The following is a 19,022-nucleotide window of genomic DNA, read 5'->3' on the forward strand; positions in this document are numbered from 1 at the left end:
CTCTACTATAATAATGATATCTGTGAATGGGAAAAACGCACAGTGATATTTGAGGTGCTGTACTAGAATAAGAAATTAAGTCATCTGTAGTGTTCAGTAATACAGTTGCAGACATTATAGAGTGGTCTTTAATAGGATGTATTAAGTGCTGTGACTAATGAATTATTATCTGAGAGAATGAGTAGCCCTACCTTGGAGAATAGTTAATAAAAGGTGTGTATTATAGACGGGAGTGTTTAGGGAATAATAAATAGTGACATGATGACAAACAGACTGTTTTCTCCCTGGAAAATAGAGATAGTGGAATTTAATAAAGCCATGGAGTCGCTGAAAGAAGCGCACGTTAATTCTACCAATTTGGTTTGACTATGAAAGAGTAAACTGGATAATGTAGGACAACATTACCCGGTAAACAGGATAAATAAAATCAAATAAAAAAGTCAGGGAGGCAGGTATGGATTGAAAGAATCACATAAAACCAGAATAAGAAGCTCAACTTGCCAGTGTTTTGAAATCAGCATTCTATCATCAGAAAATACATTACGATGGGGGCCAGATATGACTCTGCTCGCCTCGCAGACGTGCGAGAGGAGAGTAGAGCCATAAAATATCAAAACGTAAGAAGATAGCTCTCTGTTTTAGATATGGGACTGTGGGAAGAATGTGTATAGGGAGACACTGGAACCTAGTGCAGTAGCAGGAAATGCTGCTATACAAGAGTTTGCATCTTTTTCAATAGAGCAACAACTAATCGTTTTGAGCTTAGTAAGAATGGAACTTTCACAAAGCGGTGTATGGTCTCTGTTCGATTAATGAGTGATTAATAGAGATTACAGTTTCTATGTGATGGAAGACGTATTAGATCACGTTCTACCTAACTGTTATTAGAGCACCGATGGGATTTACAAATAGTCCCACTTGGTATCATTTTGCATTGAAACAATCGTTTCTGTGGTGATAAAATACGAGGATGATTTGTTATTGGCGTCGAAAGACGGAAAATAAACTTATATGAGAGATCACCACCTTAGTAAATGAATTGGAGGAACAGGCAAAGCAAATTGTAACATGTTTGAGTTTTTCAATTTCTGAGGGCAAGATAAACTATGTGTTCTGTGGCATGGCCAAACACTCCGCGCATGCTCAGGAAAACGTAAGGGGTTTTCAATTTAGTTAGACATTTTATACCGGCATTCTCTGAAACTGCTAAAACACTTGTAGAATGGAATCAAGAGTGTGAGGAAATGTTTGTCGAGTTAAATAAGTAATTGGGTTAAGCGCCAGCATTGGGATTGCCAAATTTAAAATTAACCTTTAAAATATTTTAGTTAGTTTATGAACATAGTGATGGATTGAAACAAACATTTAATGATTGGAGTAAGGATAGTGGAATTATAATTGTGATGTTCAGTATATAAGTAATACTATTGGCTTGCTGATTAAAAGGTAACATTGTGAATACTAACGAAATGTACACTTTCTTTTCCAGAAGGGGTTTTCATTTTCTCTTGTCGGAAATGTCCTTGGAGACTGCGATACTGGGGAAAGCAGTTAGTGATAGTCGGCTGTTTTAAGAGTAAAAGTATCTGGATTAGGCTATTTTGGTGGGATGTCAAAAGCACTAGTATGGATATACCAGAGTGCAGAATAACGGATTAGTTTACAAATGCTTGAAGCCTGATTGAATATTGCCGGTGTCAGTAAACGTCAGGGAAGAAACATAATTAGAATTATTGCAAGCAGCACAGTTAAACGTTAGCTTGGGTGTTTGACTGCCACATGGGAAAAATAGTAGGAAGTAATGATTCAGAAAGTTTGGTTCAACCCTGTTCATTACAACATATTTGGGGTTTTGAGAACCATGTGACTCAAGAAAAACATAGTCTTTGTTTCGGTATTCGAAATAAATGTATTGAAATGACATAAGAATTGGCTGATGTATTTTCTACATTTGGTGCTTTACAGGTTAATCTTAAACTAATGGATGTTTAATGAGTGTTGACAGTATGTGAATGGTAATATATTATTAATGTCTTTATAGCACTCTAATGATGCGATATTTTAGTCAATTGAAAAACTAAGGTTTCAATACAAGGTTATATGATGAATAAATTGAGCCTTGAGATTGTAAAAATAAAAAAGAATAAAATAATTTGCGGTTGGAAGCAAACAAGCAACTAGTGCGATGTTTGAAATAAAGGTATGAATAAACATTACTATTGTTTGGTTTAATAGTTAGATAACACTAGTAAATTTGAGCAGGAAAGTTCTGTATTCTGGACATTATAATCTGTTTGAATTACGTATTGACTAACAAGATGATAAGACAACATCAACTTTTTGAAGGTTCTACAGTGGTTAACCAATAGTTTTGTATTATACTAAACTAATGACACAGGTTAAAATGATAAGATTACTGGAAAGGGCCTCTGGGATTTAATTTGGATGGACCTTTTTCAATTCAGTTTTAAACTGGGTATACAGGAAGATGGAAATGTTTTGAAATGTGTCCAAATGGTTTCTGAAGGACAGGGACAGAGAAGGGAGAGGAAACATTTAATGGTGTCAAATGCCCTGAATCCTAACAATTTCCCGTGAAGACTGATCAACTTCACTAGAAATTATTGGAACAGGTGGGATTTAAATATAAAATGACTAAGAAACACCAGTCTCTATTCAGAGTGTACAATTACTTTGAAATTGTATTATTTCCATATGAAAATTATGAAGAGTTGTAATCTTAAATTGACTAGTTACTCAAATAATTGTATTTTTTTTAATTTAACATGTTGTTGCTGAATCATGTGTTCATAGGGGAAATGATCAGTTCCATGGGGTTATTGTCTTTGGGTAGATATACAAATGTGCTTTGTTCAGTCTGCATATAGAAGGGAAATATATGTTACTCTGAATTTGGGTTGGACAATTTATAAAATGTTTTAGTTATGATTTGGATATAGAACTGTTTAAATTTACTAGGCCTAGGGAAGCTCTGGAAACTAAATCCTGAGACAGGGAGGTTGACAGAACCTACAGATGATTAGATTTAAGGTTTTTGTTATTTTATTTTATTATGTCATTGGAATTTTAATGTTAAATTGTATTGATATAATTCATTGCATAAAAGGTTTAGTCTGTTTTGCGATAACACCCAAAGATGAAGAAGAAAGGAGACCAACATAACATGGGCATAGAATGTAACGGATGGAGGTTTTCCCCAGGTTTAGTTACATTATGAGTAGTGGTGATTTGTTAAAAATATGCAGTTATTATAATTTATTTTTCTCTTTTCTTGTCTGGTCAATTTCTTTTTGTTTTAAGGAACATAAGTGTGTTTATTGTTCCTGAGGAGGGAATGTTATAAATTGACTAAAATTGGTTTGAGAATGTTTTAGTATGTATCAAACTATGAAAGGAAGTTAGAAGTAGGAAATGATGTGTTATGGGTTAGAACTGTGACTGCATTGGGGATCTGAGGCGGCTCATAAATGAAGGTTATGGTAGTAGAGGGGTGTTATTTCTATAGACTATGTATATTATTAGAGGAGACCTCACAGAAGAGGAAGGACAGCTGGCTGTGTAAAATATAGGGACAATTCTAAGTAAATTAAACATTACACATACCTAGATTATGGTAAGACTAAAAGTGATAGTGGTGACATTTTTAACACTATGGTAAAAGTTTAAGAAACTTATGACTTAGATTTTTAAAGAGGTTGGATATTCTTTCAACTGGAAGACACTTGACTGATTACATGTTATTCTTACAGCAGTTGCTGTAGGGACCATAATTTGGCTATCATTATGTATAAGTATATCTGTGGTAGGAGGCGAGGTATTTGAGACAATGTTTAAATAGGGCTGTTATTTAAATATTACAAAGTAGTGATCTTGACATAAGAACCACAAAAAAAAATGCATGAAATGAAATGTATGCATTCACTACTGTAAGTCGCTCTGGATAAGAGCATCTGCTAAATGACTAAAATGTAAATGTAAGAAGAAAGTCTGTTGTCAGGAAATAACCCATGTGTTAGTGTGTATGTCCTCAGGAGAAAAGCAGCACATAAGAAGCCAGAAATAACCAAGGGCATGGGCTGACTTCTAGAGATTGAGTGTACATCAAGTTACAGGCTGGGGGTATACTTCTTACAGCACCTGCAGTGGTAAAGATTGTCATGTCTCTCATCGGTGGGTGCATAATTCTCACAAGAAGTAAGGTCCAGCTGAATAATGGCTGAGCTTGAAAACACCATGACAGAGGACGCACAGACAGACAGACAGACAGACAGACAGACAGACAGACAGACAGACAGACAGACAGACAGACAGACAGACAGACAGACAGACAGACAGACAGACAGACAGACAGACAGACAGACAGACAGACAGAGAGACAGACAGAGAGAGAGAGAGAGAAGATTCCACTGTAGACATACAGATGGGTTGGGTTTGGGAGCTACTTGTTCTATTGGTTAATGCATCATGTGAAAGAAGATAGATGTTAGGGTAATTGTACTTTGAACAACATGTTGAAGGCATTAATGTGAAAGCATATACAGTATTGAATTACTTCAAGAAGATATAATGTTGATTAGCGATATGCACGTGCCTATCAGTTGAAATGGAGCAGATGGGAAACAAAGTGAAAATGACACGATTTGGGAACACCTCTCAGAACCTGGGGCCGAAAGGGGAAGACTGGGTGAAAGCATGAGGAAGCTTTTTAGGGCTTTTATTTTTGTGGAGTTCAGCAGAAAAATATCCTGGAGGCATAGAGTCAGGTGGAGAGAGAGTGGGAATTGTCATGGTCTCAGGTTTCGGTTTTCATGAATATATTTATGCATGACATATCACATTGTCAATACTGTTGTGTTTTTGTTTTTCACTTTCCAAGTCTTATGCTTAGGAACCAGAAGGAGAGGGGTCGCCAGCTTCAGCTGGAATGTTAGTTGGTGTGTGATAACCCAAATTGGTCTACATGGACAAGTTCTGGCCTGGTTTAGATCTTATCTGTCGGAAAGATATCAGTTTGTCTCTGTGAATGGTTTGTCCTCTGACAAATCAATTGTAAATTTCGGTGTTCCTCAAGGTTCCGTTTTAGGACCACTATTGTTTTCACTATATATTTTACCTCTTGGGGATGTCATTCGAAAACATAATGTTAAATTTCACTGCTATGCAGACGACACACAGCTGTACATTTCAATGAAACATGGTGAAGCCCCAAAATTGCCCTCGCTAGAAGCCTGTGTTTCAGACATAAAGAAGTGGATGGCTGCAAACTTTCTACTTTTAAACTCGGACAAAACAGAGATGCTTGTTCTAGGTCCCAAGAAACAAAGAGATCTTCTGTTGAATCTGACAATTAATCTGGATGGTTGTACAGTCGTCTCAAATAAAACTGTGAAGGACCTCGGCGTTACTCTGGACCCTGATCTCTCTTTTGAAGAACATATCAAGACTGTTTCAAGGACAGCTTTTTTCCATCTACGTAACATTGCAAAAATCAGAAATTTTCTGTCCAAAAATGACGCAGAAAAATTAATCCATGCTTTTGTTACTTCTAGGCTGGACTACTGCAATGCTCTACTTTCCGGCTACCCGGATAAAGCACTAAATAAACTTCAGTTAGTGCTAAATACGGCTGCTAGAATCCTGACTAGAACCAAAAAATTTGATCATATTACTCCAGTGTTAGCCTCCCTACACTGGCTTCCTGTTAAGGCAAGGGCTGATTTCAAGGTTTTACTGCTAACCTACAAAGCATTACATGGGCTTGCTCCTACCTATCTTTCCGATTTGGTCCTGCCGTACATACCTACACGTACGCTACGGTCACAAGACGCAGGCCTCCTAATTGTCCCTAGAATTTCTAAGCAAACGGCTGGAGGTAGGGCTTTCTCCTATAGAGCTCCATTTTTATGGAATGGTCTGCCTACCAATGTGAGAGACGCAGACTCAGTCTCAACCTTTAAGTCTTTACTGAAGACTTATCTCTTCAGTAGGTCCTATGATTAAGTATAGTCTGGCCCAGGAGTGTGAAGGTGAACGGAAAGGCTGGAGCAACGAACCGCCCTTGCTGTCTCTGCCTTGCCGGTTCCCCTCTTTCCACTGGGATTCTCTGCCTCTAACCCTTTTACAGAGGCTGAGTCACTGGCCTACTGGTGTTCTTCCATGCCGTCCATGGGAGGGGTGCGTCACTTGAGTGGGTTGAGTCACTGACGTGGTCTTCCTGTCTGGGTTGGCGCCCCCCCCCCCTTGGGTTGTGCCATGGCGGAGATCGTTGTGGGCTATACTCGGCCTTGTCTTAGGACGGTAAGTTGGTGGTTGGAGACATCCCTCTAGTGGTGTGGGGGCTGTGCTTTGGCAAAGTGGGTGGGGTTATATCCTGCCTGTTTGGCCCTGTCCGGGGGTATCATCGGATGGGGCCACAGTGTCTTCTGATCCCTCCTGTCTCAGCCTCCAGTATTTATGCTGCAGTAGTTTATGTGTCGGGGGGCTAGGGTCAGTCTGTTACATCTGGAGTATTTCTCTTGTCTTATCCGGTGACCTGTGTGTATTTAAATATGCTCTCTCTAATTCTCTCTTTCTCTCTTTCTGTCTTTCTCTCGGAGGACCTGAGCCCTAGGACCATGCCTCAGGACTACCTGGTATGATGACTCCTTGCTGTCCCCAGTCCACCTGGCCGTGCTGCTGCTCCAGTTTCAACTGTTCTGCCTGCGGCTATGGAACCCTGACCTGTTCACCGGACGTGCTTGTTGCACCCTCGACAACTACTATGATTATTATTATTTGACCATGCTGGTCATTTATGAACATTTTAACATTTTAACATCTTCACCATGTTCTGTTATAATATCCACCCTGCACAGCCAGAAGAGGACTGGCCACCCCTCATAGCCTGGTTCCTCTCTAGGTTTCTTCCTAGGTTTTTGGCCTTTCTAGGGAGTTTTTCCTAGGGAGTTTTTCCTAGCCACCGTGCTTCTTTCACATGCTTTGCTTGCTGTTTGGGGTTTTAGGCTGGGTTTCTGTACAGCACTTTGAGAATATCAGCTGATGTACGAAGGGCTATATAAAAATAAATTTGATTTGATTTTGATTTGATTGATAAGTGATGGAAATAAGTGGATGTATGGTGTGATCATAAAACAGAGGCCATAAGTCTCTAAGTTTGAATGCCTCACAGAAAGAAGGCAGAAACCTGAACCAGGACCAGAGGTTCCATGTCTGGTAATCCAAGGTGACCAGGTCCGAGTGTTCCGGAAGAATGGAATGAGCCAAGGAGGGAGGGTCCCTACAAGGTGGCTCGAACAACGTTAATTGCTGTCCAGGTGAAAGGAAGAAAAACGTGGTACCATCTAAACCACTGTACCAAAGTCCCGTCGGAAAGGAGGAGACAACCACCAGGCTAAGAAGACGAAGAGGATGCTGATATACCAGGTGGGTGTCCAAACGGAACGGGAGCAGAGGAGATCGAAGCGCCAGGCAGGAGCCAGCCAGGCAGGGCCAGCCGGAGCCAGGCAGGAGCCGGCGGAGCCAGGCAGGAGCCGGCGGAGCCGGCAGGAGCCAGGCAGGAGCCAGGCAGGAGCCAGGCAGGAGCCAGGCAGGAGCTGAAGAAGAGGTGGATCAAGGAGCAACTTCCAACAGCCCACAGACCCTCTCTCTTGAATATCCAGAGAGTCCAGGGATGGGGAGGAGTGACATGCCTGTTGCTCCTGATGACATACCTACTCTGGCAGATACCCCTGACAGAGGTGCTGTCCAAGGGGACGAAGAAACAACGACAGGAGAATGGAAAGGAGACTTTCTTATCATCAACTTCTCTGTCCTCACATGGTCTTTTTAACAGACAGTGAAACAGGACAGATGAAGAACGGTAGAATGGCCTTGACAGCAACAGCAACAAACCTAGAAGAAATTGTAAAATCACCTCCCGCTAGAGACTACACCAACTAAGACAATAGCAAAACCACAAGAAAGTGGGTTGATGCAGAAAATCTGGACATCTGTTACCAACTGGGGTAGCTACAATGAAGAAACTACCCCAGAATCAAACATTGCTCAAAAATTTAGAAAAGCAACAAGTGGCGTGTATAAGTGGGCTCAGTAAGCAGCAACTAAACATAGGATGGACAATTGCATTTTGTGTAGCAAATCACATTTGACTGATCTTTTAATAGTACCTGAACTTGCATCTTTTGAAGAATGTGTTAGGGGAAAAATGTTCAATGTATTCAGAGAAAATACTATATCCCTTTGTGCAACATAGAATGTAGAATTGCCTTAGGTAGTACCAGGGGTAGAAGTGTCTTAAATGAAACTATGTTGGGAGAACATGAATGTACAACATATGATATAAGAACTGAATTAAATGGTCCTCATAATGATAGGTTTACTATTGTAAAAAGTAGATATGTTTCTACAGCTATGGAGATAATGGGATAGATGTGAGAAACACTACAGTTAATTGTTAAACTATTTGGGTGTTCGAAACTGCAGGAGTTAGTACATTTGATGATAAAGGAATGATTATGGATCACAAAGGTACATGTGGTAATATAACTCAAGTAACACTATCTCTTGCAATATTAAGGAATCAGGACAGAGGTATAGCTCATAGGTTTGGGATGTGTGGGCAGAACAAAGTCTTGAATGTTTTACCAGAAGGCTGGACTGGTCTCTGTGCCTTGGTTAGAGCGACACAACAGGTGTCTATCATTAAATCACAGCAGGATGAGTCTGTAAAGCATAGAGTAAGGGAAGCCTATGAATCAGATCCCAAAGTATATCTAGATGCGATTGGATAGGTGAGAGGAGTTCCTGATGAATACAAAGCAAGAGACGAGGTTAAATCAGGGTTTAAATCAATATTTATTTGGATAACACCTAATAATAACAATGTACTAGATGGAACTTTTCCTTTAGCTATGACTAAACTGAAGGGATTGTGACAAGAGGTTAAGGACAATGAACCCATGGTTGGGACTGGTTGGATTTAGCTTTAAGTAAATGGGGTTACTCCAGGAGGAGGACATGATTGCAATGATTATGGTGTTCAAGGGTTTCCTGTTTTAGTAAAGCACCCGATTATGTGCTTGATTGAAAGCTGGACTGATACAATATGTATAACCTGGTAATAATTTACTATGGAGTGTATTGTCTATTTCCTTTCTACCTTTGACAAGGGATAAATTAAGTTAGAACTTCTGAATTTTGTTTACTTAAACTTGTGGTTAAAATGGGGAAATTCCAGTTACAAGTGTCCATGGACCATGTCCTTAAACAGGTGTTTTCACTGTTGTTACAGAGGTGTCTGTAAGGAAGGATCTTGTTTAAGTGTCATATTGAGAATGACAAGGGTTTTCTTATTTTCTTTGTTTTAAATAACTGAGAACCTCAGGCAAGGCTATGTATTACATGCTAATGCTTTTACATTGTATTTTAAGTTTGATTTTACTTTGTATTTGTACAGATTGGATCTTTCACTGTTTTATTGATGTTTGGTCCAGTTTATTTGTGTGTATATGGTTGATATCTTTTTGCTTTTTATGTGGGAGTTAATGTAATGTAACTAGGGGCAGCGGATATGCTGAGCCACTAATGTAGACAATAAGTACATTGACCGGATAGAGAGGTAGGGGCATGTAATACAATTACCATCTCTATGTAGGATGTCATGCTAAAGATTGCATTAGCTGAGAACATAATTACATTTCCGCCTTCTAACATACTAATGTCAGGAGAAAGCAGGAGAAGGATGGTAGCAAATTGACGACCATGTGAAACGCTTATGCAATAAATGTATTATTTGTTGTATACGCTAGGGGGTTCTGCAACCATTTTGATCCAAAACCGGAACAGATGTGTGCGTTATCAGGCGTAGGCAAGCAAGAAACTCGGGTTGGAAGATAATGGTGGCTGAAAGGCTAAGAGGAGTAATTGCATTAACTAAGGGGATGTACCCATATGCTGTATGTGGCTAAAAGCAGAGCCAATGCTCAGGGAAGTTAGATGTTCAGGACCACCTCAGCTTTTGCTACTTTGTATTGAAGCCTATATTGAATTCATAAGTTCTTGTACGAGTATTATATTCTGAAGACAATTTTCCACAACAGCCAGCACCAAACAGCTAATATCAATATTTTTGGTTCTGGAAAATATATTTCACACTGGTTTAGATGGTACAATGATTATCTGCACTATACTTGCTCGTTTTGTCAAACTGAAATTAAGTGAACTATTAGAATTTTAGCAACCAGGAAAAAATGATTCTTGACTATTTAAATGATAAGTTGTGAGGTATAAGACCTAGCATAAGCCCATTTAAAATAAAATAATCAGTTCTTAATCCAAAACTCCAGTAACATGATCACATCCACTACTAAGACATTGACTTCATCCCTTTTCTTTAATCAATACCCGAGTTGGGAATAATCAGAATGAGAAAGTATGACAAAGCAAAAATAGTGTAAGACAGTGCACAACCAAGTGTAAAAATAGCAACAGATTTGAGTGTTCATCCACACAGTAGTATGGGACAGGTCCATGGTCTCTCCTAAATCAGGGGGCATACACTGGGAAGGGACTGTGAAAAGTCAGGTGTCTTAGGCATAGGGGCTGGGGTTGATCTTGGTCTGGGAACTGCTATACGAGGGCTGGGATCCATATGTGACTGGCTGGGCTGTATTGTTCAGGGCAGAAAAGTGAGAGATGGGTTGGGGCAGGCTGGGCATCAAAGTTGGTTTAGGAAGAAACTGTATGCGTGGTTGGCACAGGATCTTTGCCCTGCCACTTGGGTGTTGGAGTTTCCCCTCTTCATTCAGGGGGTGCTGATTGCCTCACTCCAGCAGGGGCGCCACACTGCATTCTATCACTATGGCTGGTCAAAGTACATTGTTGCTGCTATGGGGACCGGCGCTCTGTACGTTGTTACTATTAGTGCTGTCACTTTGGGTATTGTTGCCATGGGGATCATCACCGAGAAGACTGTCAATGTGCATTGGGCTGGTGTCAGGGGCAGGGTTAGTGACAGTGCCCAGGAAGAGGGGAGCAAGGGAGGCATGGTCTACCAGGGCGAACAGAAAGGGGGAGTTTACGAAGAAGATGGGAACAGAGCGCATTATGGTAACAGAGGTGGCTGCAGATGCGTCGGCCCCTTCCTCACTGAGCTCCACCCTGCAAGCGTGACGCACACTGGACACCTGCAGAGGAACCGCAGAGATACCGGACAGATCAGGACCAGAGAACAGAGATCCCAAACCTGAGAGAGAAGAGATTTTGATTGAGCATTCAGCCATCCTATACTGTTATTGACTGCTGTAAAACACATGTCTGTTTCTAGCTCACGGAACAGTTTCAGACCTGAGAGGAAAAACTCCTGGCCAAAACTATTGACCTTTCTGTGCTAGTCTCTAGACAGACTGGATGCCTCCCACAAATTACCAATGTTCCAGATTGCACGTCTGTACTAAGACCAATGTCAGTTTGGCAGAGGAAAGAGCGGAGTTGGGCGCCGGAAAATCCATCCAGAGCCCTGCCGCAAACATTTCCGGCAGTTAGCTAGGAACTTGCGAAGAATCAACTGAGTAGTTTGCAGGCGCCATGACATTAGCGTTACAAGCTTACAACCACTGACCGCCTGTGGCAAAAGTGACCGCATTGTGTGTACACCTCATGTTTGAGGGGATTATTAATACATTTTTTGCCCCGCCTACCCAAACTTGTGATTTGTTGGGAGTCTCGTCCGTCTGAATAGCACCCTCTCCGAATTGGACAAGAAAATCCAACATGATTCCCAGACCTAGTGCGATTGTCCTAGGTCTGGAATTTCCTAGACCACTTCTGTGCTCACCCATGCTGGACAGCGCCTCCTGTAGCTCTTGACGGTACTGCAGGGTGAACTTTGGCAGTTGGACCTGCATGGTGCTCTCCTGAGGTAGACGCCTGTACAGGTCCGAGATGTTCAGCTTGGCCACCAGCGATGACACATTTCCTCTTCCTGGCAACGGCATCACTACTAGGAAGCTGGTGTTTCCCTTAAACGGAAAACGTGCAACCTGCAAACACAGGAGAAGGGGGGTGGGAGATAGATTTTATAATGGGAGAATGCACAAACTGCACTGTAGATATTAAGAGAAAGGTGGAGACAAGGACAGTATATATTATCAACGTTTCAGGAGTAAAACAAATCTCCAGTAGCAGGATGTCAAAATATAGAAATGATTAAGACAGCAACAGTGCAGAACAGCCAGCCCAACTCACCTGAGCTCCAAGCTCCCCATCTTCTAACAGGCTCAGTGGATACTTGGCTGAGCGCATCATGTCCACATGGACAAAGTTCTTGTTGTCCAGGTAGAATTCCCCCTTCTGTGTGAGCTGAGGGTCGAAGCGAGCCTCCCACTCACCTACCAGAGACAACAGGAGAACAAGCCACAGTTGTAAAGGGTAGACGCTTCTGTATGGTATACAGTTTCAAACCTTTATTTTAAGATGGAGTGAAAGGGCGTACCTTTGAAATGCACAGCATTGATAAGCATTAGCACCATATCATGCGGAATACTGGGCAGGAAATTGGTCATGTGACCTTTAGTGGCCTCCTCCACCCATTGGTTGACCTCCTCCACTGAGATCAGGGGGGCAGGCTCTGATCTGTACCGACGCAGGGATTCTGCAATAAAGGACTGGTACACCTCAAACTCTGAGAGAGGTGAACACAACATATACCAAGTGTCAAAAGTGGTAAGACCTTAACAGCAGTTACAATGGATGTGCTTTATAATTATGTTAGTAGATTGCCATTTTCTGGCACAGAGCTGCAGCGCTGACATCTACTCATCCTGGAAGCACACACCTGGGCGCAGGTATATGCGTGTGGCCACCTGTAGGGAAGTGTTGGTGAGGTGTTGGAGCAGGCTGCCCAGGGTGTGATGGTAGCAGGGTACGGTGTGAGCATGTAGAGAACTGAGCAGCAACTTCTGGGTCTCGTTGTGAGCTCCTGATAGGGGCAACGACCATGTTAAGCACATTAAGTCTTGGAGATAAACTAACAAACACACATATACAATCTCAGATACATACTATTAACATTATACATGAGCTCTCACACGCCTCACCCAGTGAGAGCTGTGCCAGTGCGAGGGCCACACTTAAGGGTGATATGATGACGTTGGGCTGCTCCAGCCCTGCCTGCAGGCTGTCTAGTAGCTGCCGGCCCAGTCTGTCAATTGCACCGCCTACTGACCGCCAGGCCTCCTGTCTGAATACCTGCTCTCCACAGGAGTGGTCCTCAGGAACTACCATACCAGTTTCATCCTGAGAGAGCAAGAGAGGGGGTCCAGGGGTTAGACTGTAAAGACCAGGGTAGGGTGCTAATGGTTAGATATTTAAGAAAGGTTGATGTGTTTCAGGGTAGGGTTATGGTTGGCCCCCTTACAGTTAGTCCCTGCTGACAGAGGCAGAGCAGCAAGAGCACAGCCAGATACAGCACCATATCCCAACAGAGAGCCTGCAAAACAGAACAAACCTGTACAATAATGTAAGATTACAGGTTCAAGGCCCATTTAGGGGAAAGTCTAAGGCAGATGTAAAAAAAAAAAAAAACATTTTTTTAAAATAAATAAATAAAAAGTTTAGGTTTGCTTGTATAGAAATAGATAAGTACGCATACAAAACACAGCATGGATACCCAAAGGTTTCTAGGGTCTCAGTTCCTTTCTAAAGTGCAACAGTGCTTTCACATGACTAGATTGATCAAGTTAGGCTACACAGTGACCAAAAACAGTGACAACCAATACTTCCCTTCGCTATCAACACTGCTTGGACCCAAAACCAACAAAGCCTCTCCCAAAACAAATCAACTTTTCAGAACAATGGCCACACCCCAAACATTCCTTCCCATACAGCATGTTCACAAAATGGTTGCTCACAGAATTAACACTTGACATCACACCACCTATACAAACAATGGCTGTTCCACTACCAAGCTCTAACATGAAAAGGACTCTATGGTGCTTTTATACATTTACATGTTCAACACCAATTATAGTCCCCTGGGAAACATGGACCGAAATGATGGTTCCTACCCTGTCACAGTAACTTTGATATTTAAGATTCAATAGCAGTGATTATCAATGCATAGCAATTATTGAACCACTCATTTTACAGAGCAATAACAAAGTACCTATTGCTGCTGGACATGGGACCACTGATTGGCTGAGAGGAAAAGAGAGCCAATCAAAAGCAGGATTGCTTGGCTAGTGGTCAGTGTGGCGCAGCATAAGCCTGGTACTACAGTGCAGAGATGGGTGGTGTTTTGCTCTGGGACCACAAGTGTTTGTCAGAGGGCCAAAGGTTTTTGTTTTACTTCTAAAGTCCACAAACAGCAAACACTGGCCTCACTACTGCAACGGTATCTCTACAGATGTATGGTAGTATTAGTGTTTATATATATATATATATGACTGCATAGAATCATTAGCATTCATAGACGTAGTAGAAATAGTGGTAATGGGGATATTTATTGATTGGTGATTTTAGTGTACATTTACATTTACAATGTAGTCTTATTTACAAAAAAACAGTTTGTGCTATTATTATATCACTAGTAAACTAATAGCTACAGCCATACATCTAAATCATGGTCCAAATAGCTTTAAATAAAAAGCACTTGCTATAGTAGAATTATATGGTTTCATGCACTGTGCCAAAATACCTACCGACTCCCCAACACCACAATCCCTTCCAAGCCTCTATCAAAGTGAATTGAGATGGTAAAAACTTACCCAGCCAATGTTTGGTCAGGGGATAGGTAATATAGGCAAATAGGATTAGGATATAGACAGACAGAGAGACAGACAGACAGGCACGGTGAGTGTTTCCTTAGCTGGATCCTGTAGTGCACAGTACTCTACATTGTCAGCCCCCTCATTGGCCAGTTAATGTTCAACCCTGCTTTGATTCAGCAGAGTGACTACTGTACCAGAAAATGAAAATATTAACATATGTGACCCACAGGTCAAACCTGCCATTATAAGAGCTTTGGCTCCACAACCCGGACAGAGAGCACTGAGCAGCATCATTCCTTCCCTCTCTCATTCCTTCTCTCTTTGCTTCCTTTCCTCATTTCACAGACATATCACTGATATAAAACATTTAGCAGGTGTAATTCATGTAAAAGTTCCCAGTAGCACAATATTTTCACCTTTCTGCTCTCATCAGATCAGTGGTATCCCTGAGGGAGGAGGACAGATGCATTTTTAAATGTCCAAATAAGGGGGACCCTTATAATGAGAATCTTAATATCTACCAGTGTAGTAAGGACGTTTATGGCAGCATTTACACAGGCAGCACAATGCTGATCTTATTGTCAGTAATAGTTTTTTTGACCAATCAGATCAGCTCCAAATAAGATCAAATGTGAAAAGATCTGATGTCAAAAGACCAATTATTGGGGAAAATATCAGAATTGGGCTGCCTGTGTAAACACAGCCTAAGTTTCTCTATTTATCTCAGAGAAAGATGCAGGGTGTAGTTTGGATTGTGATATTACTCTCTCTGACCTACAAACACATTTTCCTAGAAAGAGTTTGGAAACCCTCACAGATAGCTCTACGATAGTGGCAAATGTCAAATGTCCGCCTACTGAAGTGTTTGTGACCATGAGAGTTGATATGTTCCAATATTATTAACACATGCATGTACTTTATTTACAGCACTGTGTCTCCCTCTATCAGCCCTTGTGGAGGAAACCCAACATAAGCACTGTAGAATGTTTCTATATGAATCAGAGCTGCTATTACACCATTTTGGGCCTAATCCTCTGTCTCTAGCGAGCCCTTTAGGTAAAATAGAGTAAACACAGAGGGTGTAGTTTGGGGAGGGGGATATTGTTTTTCTTGCACAGACTGCCCCATTCCAGCCCTACGCCCACACAAGACCTTGGCACAACCGTTGCCACCCCACAATGCACCTGTGAATCAGGCCATCACCTGCTCAGCCCCCTTGGGGTGGTTTGGGGTGACTGTCTGTTTACTGCCTTCCATTAGGGTAGAATAAAGGACCCCAACTCACAGCCCCCACATGTTAACTCACAAGCCAATTGATTGTGTTATGTATACATGCAGGAATCTGTAAGCATAACTGATTTAGACCTGTACCTGCAACAAATAGCTGACTGCAGAGAACAAGTAGCCTTCTGCACATGGAAATCCTGGCCCTGAAATTAGATTTTCACTGATTGGATTACACTGACAATGAAGAAGAAGATTGGCCATATTGTATGAAGGATGACCTGCAAGGGGTTCTCCATGTTCAAATAAAATTGAAGAAAATTATCTCAGTTTCAACTCTAATTTCTCAGACCATCTTGGCTATTTCAAGTGACATATCGTGATAAGGACTGAGTGTATATATAAAAATGGCCATAGGGTGGCAGTGTAGGATCTGAAGTCAAATCGTGTGTGTGTGTGTGTGTGTGTTTGTTTAACTATCCCTGTGGGTACAAGAAGTCCTCACAAGGATAGTAAAACAAGAAAAGTTGTGCCGGTCCCCACGAGGAAAAATGCTATTTTAGGCTTAGGTTTACAGTTAGGGTTACAATTAGGGTTAGGGTTAGAATTAAGGTTATGGTTACGGTTTACGGTTATGAGTTAGGGTTAGGTATTGTTTTGCAGTTAGGGTAAGGGGTTTGGAGTTAAGATTAGACGTAGGGTTAAGGTTATGGTTATGGTTGGGTTAAGGGTTAAGGTTAGGGTTATTTTTATTTGGTCCCCACAAGGATAGCAATACTTAACTGTGTGTGTGTGTGTGTGTGTGGGTGTGTGCGTGTGTGCATGTGTGTGTGCATGCGTGTGTGTCAAACCTGGGTTCAAATACTATTTCAAATATCTCAATTACTTTCACATATAGTACCAGTCAAAAGTTTGGACAAACCTACTCATTCAAGGGTTTTTCTTTATTTTGACTATTTTCTACATTGTAGAATAATAGTGAAGACATCAAAACTATGAAATAACACATATGGAATCACGTAGTAACCAAAGAAGTGTTAAACAAATCAAAATGTATTATGATTCTTCAAAGTAGCCACCCTTTGCCTTGATGACAGCTTTGCACACTCTTGGCATTCTCTCAACCGGCTTCATAAGGAATGCTTTTCCAACAGTCTTGAAGGAGTTCCCACAAATGCTGAGCACTTGTTGGCCTCTCTTCCTTCACTCTGCAGTCCAACTGTTACGACTTCCGCCGAAGTCGGTCCCTCTCCTTGTTCGGGTGGCGTTCGGCCGTCGACGTCACCGGCCTTCTAGCCATCGCCGATCCACTTTTCATTTTCCATTTGTTTTGTCCTCTTCTTACACACCTGGTTTCAATTCCCCAATCACTTCTTCATTATTTAACCTTCTGTTCCCCCATGTTTGTTTGTGAGTGATTGTTTATCTGTTCATGAATGCGCACGTTAGGCTGGTTACGCTGGGTTATGTTAAACCCTTATTTGTATTTCGTGTTAGTTTGTGCCGTGTGCTTTTGGGTCACCAAATAAAAGGCTCCGTTTTGCTACCAACTATCTGCTCTCCTGCGCCTGACTTCCTACAGCCCTTCACGCATACCATTACAGAATCACTCACCCGTAAATGGAGTCAGCAGGAGTAGATGGCCCCCCTTTGGCGGTCGAGGACCGCGTCCAGCAGCACGCGACCATGTTGCAACGTCTGGGCACCGCCATGGATCGCGTGCTGCAGACGATGGATAGATGGGAGAGAGAATGAGGTCTTCCAATGCCTCCACCAGCCCCACTACAGCAGGCCCCACTGTCCATCCCTCCTTCACCCGGTTCCAGCAGGATTTGGCTCTCGCTCCCGAGGGAGTATGATGGGACGGCTGCCGGATGCCAGGGGTTCCTACTCCAGCTGGAGCTCTATCTGGCAACCGTCCACTCGGCTCCTTCGGGACGTGAGAGCGTGTCCACCCTCGTCTCCTGCCTCTCAGGCAAAGCCCTGGAGTGGGCCAACGCCGTATGGAGTGAAGGAGACGTGGCGTTGGACCATTACGCAGTGTTCCCCCGCCGCTTTCGGGCAGTTTTCGACCACCTGCCTGAGGGTCGAGCGGTGGGTGAATGTCTGTTCCACCTGAGGCAGGGGACGAGGAACACGCGGGATTTCGCTTTGGACTTACTTCTGGACCCTGACCGCCAGCACGGGATGGAACGACAGGGCCCTGATCGATCACTACCGGTGCAGTCTGCGTGAGGTCGTCCATCAGAAGTTGGCCTGCCGAGACACCACCCTCACATTGAACCAGCTGGTGGACCTGTCCATCCGGCTGGACAACCTGCTGGCTACCCACAGACGTCCGGATTGGGGCGTGTCAGTTCCATCCCCCAGCACCTCCGCTCCGACGCCCATGGAGCTGGGAGGTGCTGCGCTTAGGGCGACCGGAGGAGGGGCCATTCCCTGCACCATCTGTGGCCGCAGAGGGCACACTGCTGGTCGGTGCTGGGGGGGTTCTTCAGGGAGTCGAGGCAGCAGGCAGGGCACTATCGTGTCACCCCAGTTGAGTCGGCACCAGGCTCACCCAGAGCTCCCTGTTGCTCACATGTAGGTGTTTATAAAATTTCCTGAGTTTTCCCCGCATTCCCAGCATAAGGCGCTCGTGGATTCAGGCGCAGCTGGGAATTTATTGACCGTTCATTTGCCCATAGATTAGGGATCCCCCTTGTTCCTGTGGATATGCCCTTCCATGTGCACGCCCTAGATAGTCGACCATTAGGGTCAGGGCTGATTAGGGAGGCCACCGCTCCACTAGACATGGTTACGCAGGAGGGTCACAAGGAGAGAATCAGTCTCTTCCTTATTGATTCTCCTGCGTTTCCCGTGGTGCTGGGCCTACCCTGATTGGCCTGTCATGACCCCACTATTTCGTGGCAATAGAGGGCTCTCAAGGGGTGGTCACGAAAGTGCTCAGGGAGGTGTGTAGGGGTTTCCATCGGTGCGACTACAGTGGAAAGTCCAGACTAGGTCTCCACT

At 42.8% G+C, this 19,022-nt stretch overlaps 1 protein-coding gene across 5 annotated transcripts; it reads right to left on the reverse strand.

Moving 5' to 3' along the window:
• Positions 1-8,855: 8,855 nt before the first annotated feature.
• Positions 8,856-14,939, reverse strand: LOC106567902 (alpha-2-antiplasmin). 5 transcript variants are annotated; one of them, XM_014137778.3, is made up of 8 exons: positions 14,784-14,939; positions 13,436-13,507; positions 13,116-13,314; positions 12,854-12,997; positions 12,512-12,700; positions 12,265-12,407; positions 11,855-12,059; positions 8,856-11,263 (listed from the first exon to the last, which is right to left on the reverse strand). In XM_014137778.3, the coding sequence occupies exons 2-8, from the start codon at positions 13,490-13,492 to the stop codon at positions 10,887-10,889; spliced, it is 1,314 nt and encodes a 437-aa protein (XP_013993253.3). In that variant the 5' UTR covers positions 13,493-13,507; positions 14,784-14,939; the 3' UTR covers positions 8,856-10,886. The 5 variants fall into 5 exon arrangements, with proteins under 5 accessions (XP_013993253.3, XP_013993251.3, XP_082816506.1 ...); XM_014137776.3 differs by lacking the exon at positions 14,784-14,939 and adding an exon at positions 13,929-14,707; XM_082960381.1 differs by lacking the exon at positions 14,784-14,939 and adding an exon at positions 13,929-14,717 and having other exon boundaries at positions 11,028-11,204; positions 13,436-13,525.
• Positions 14,940-19,022: the final 4,083 nt, after the last annotated feature.

This window comes from Salmo salar, chromosome 13 (genome assembly GCF_965601325.2).
Source record: "Salmo salar chromosome 13, fSalSal1, whole genome shotgun sequence".
NCBI lineage: Eukaryota > Metazoa > Chordata > Actinopteri > Salmoniformes > Salmonidae > Salmo > Salmo salar.

What these genes read in the sequence shown, in the direction of transcription:
- LOC106567902 (XM_014137776.3), bottom strand. Translation starts at nt 13,994, where the DNA reads ATGTTAGAGCTTGGTAGTGGAACAGCCATTGTTTGTATAGGTGGTGTG. An exon ending in ATGGGGAGCTTGGAGCTCAG is followed by an intron (nt 12,060 to 12,264) that starts GTGAGTTGGGCT and finishes CTGTGTTTGCAG; the next exon opens with GTTGCACGTTTTCCGTTTAA. An exon ending in GGAGGCGCTGTCCAGCATGG is followed by an intron (nt 11,264 to 11,854) that starts GTGAGCACAGAA and finishes CTTCTCTCTCAG; the next exon opens with GTTTGGGATCTCTGTTCTCT.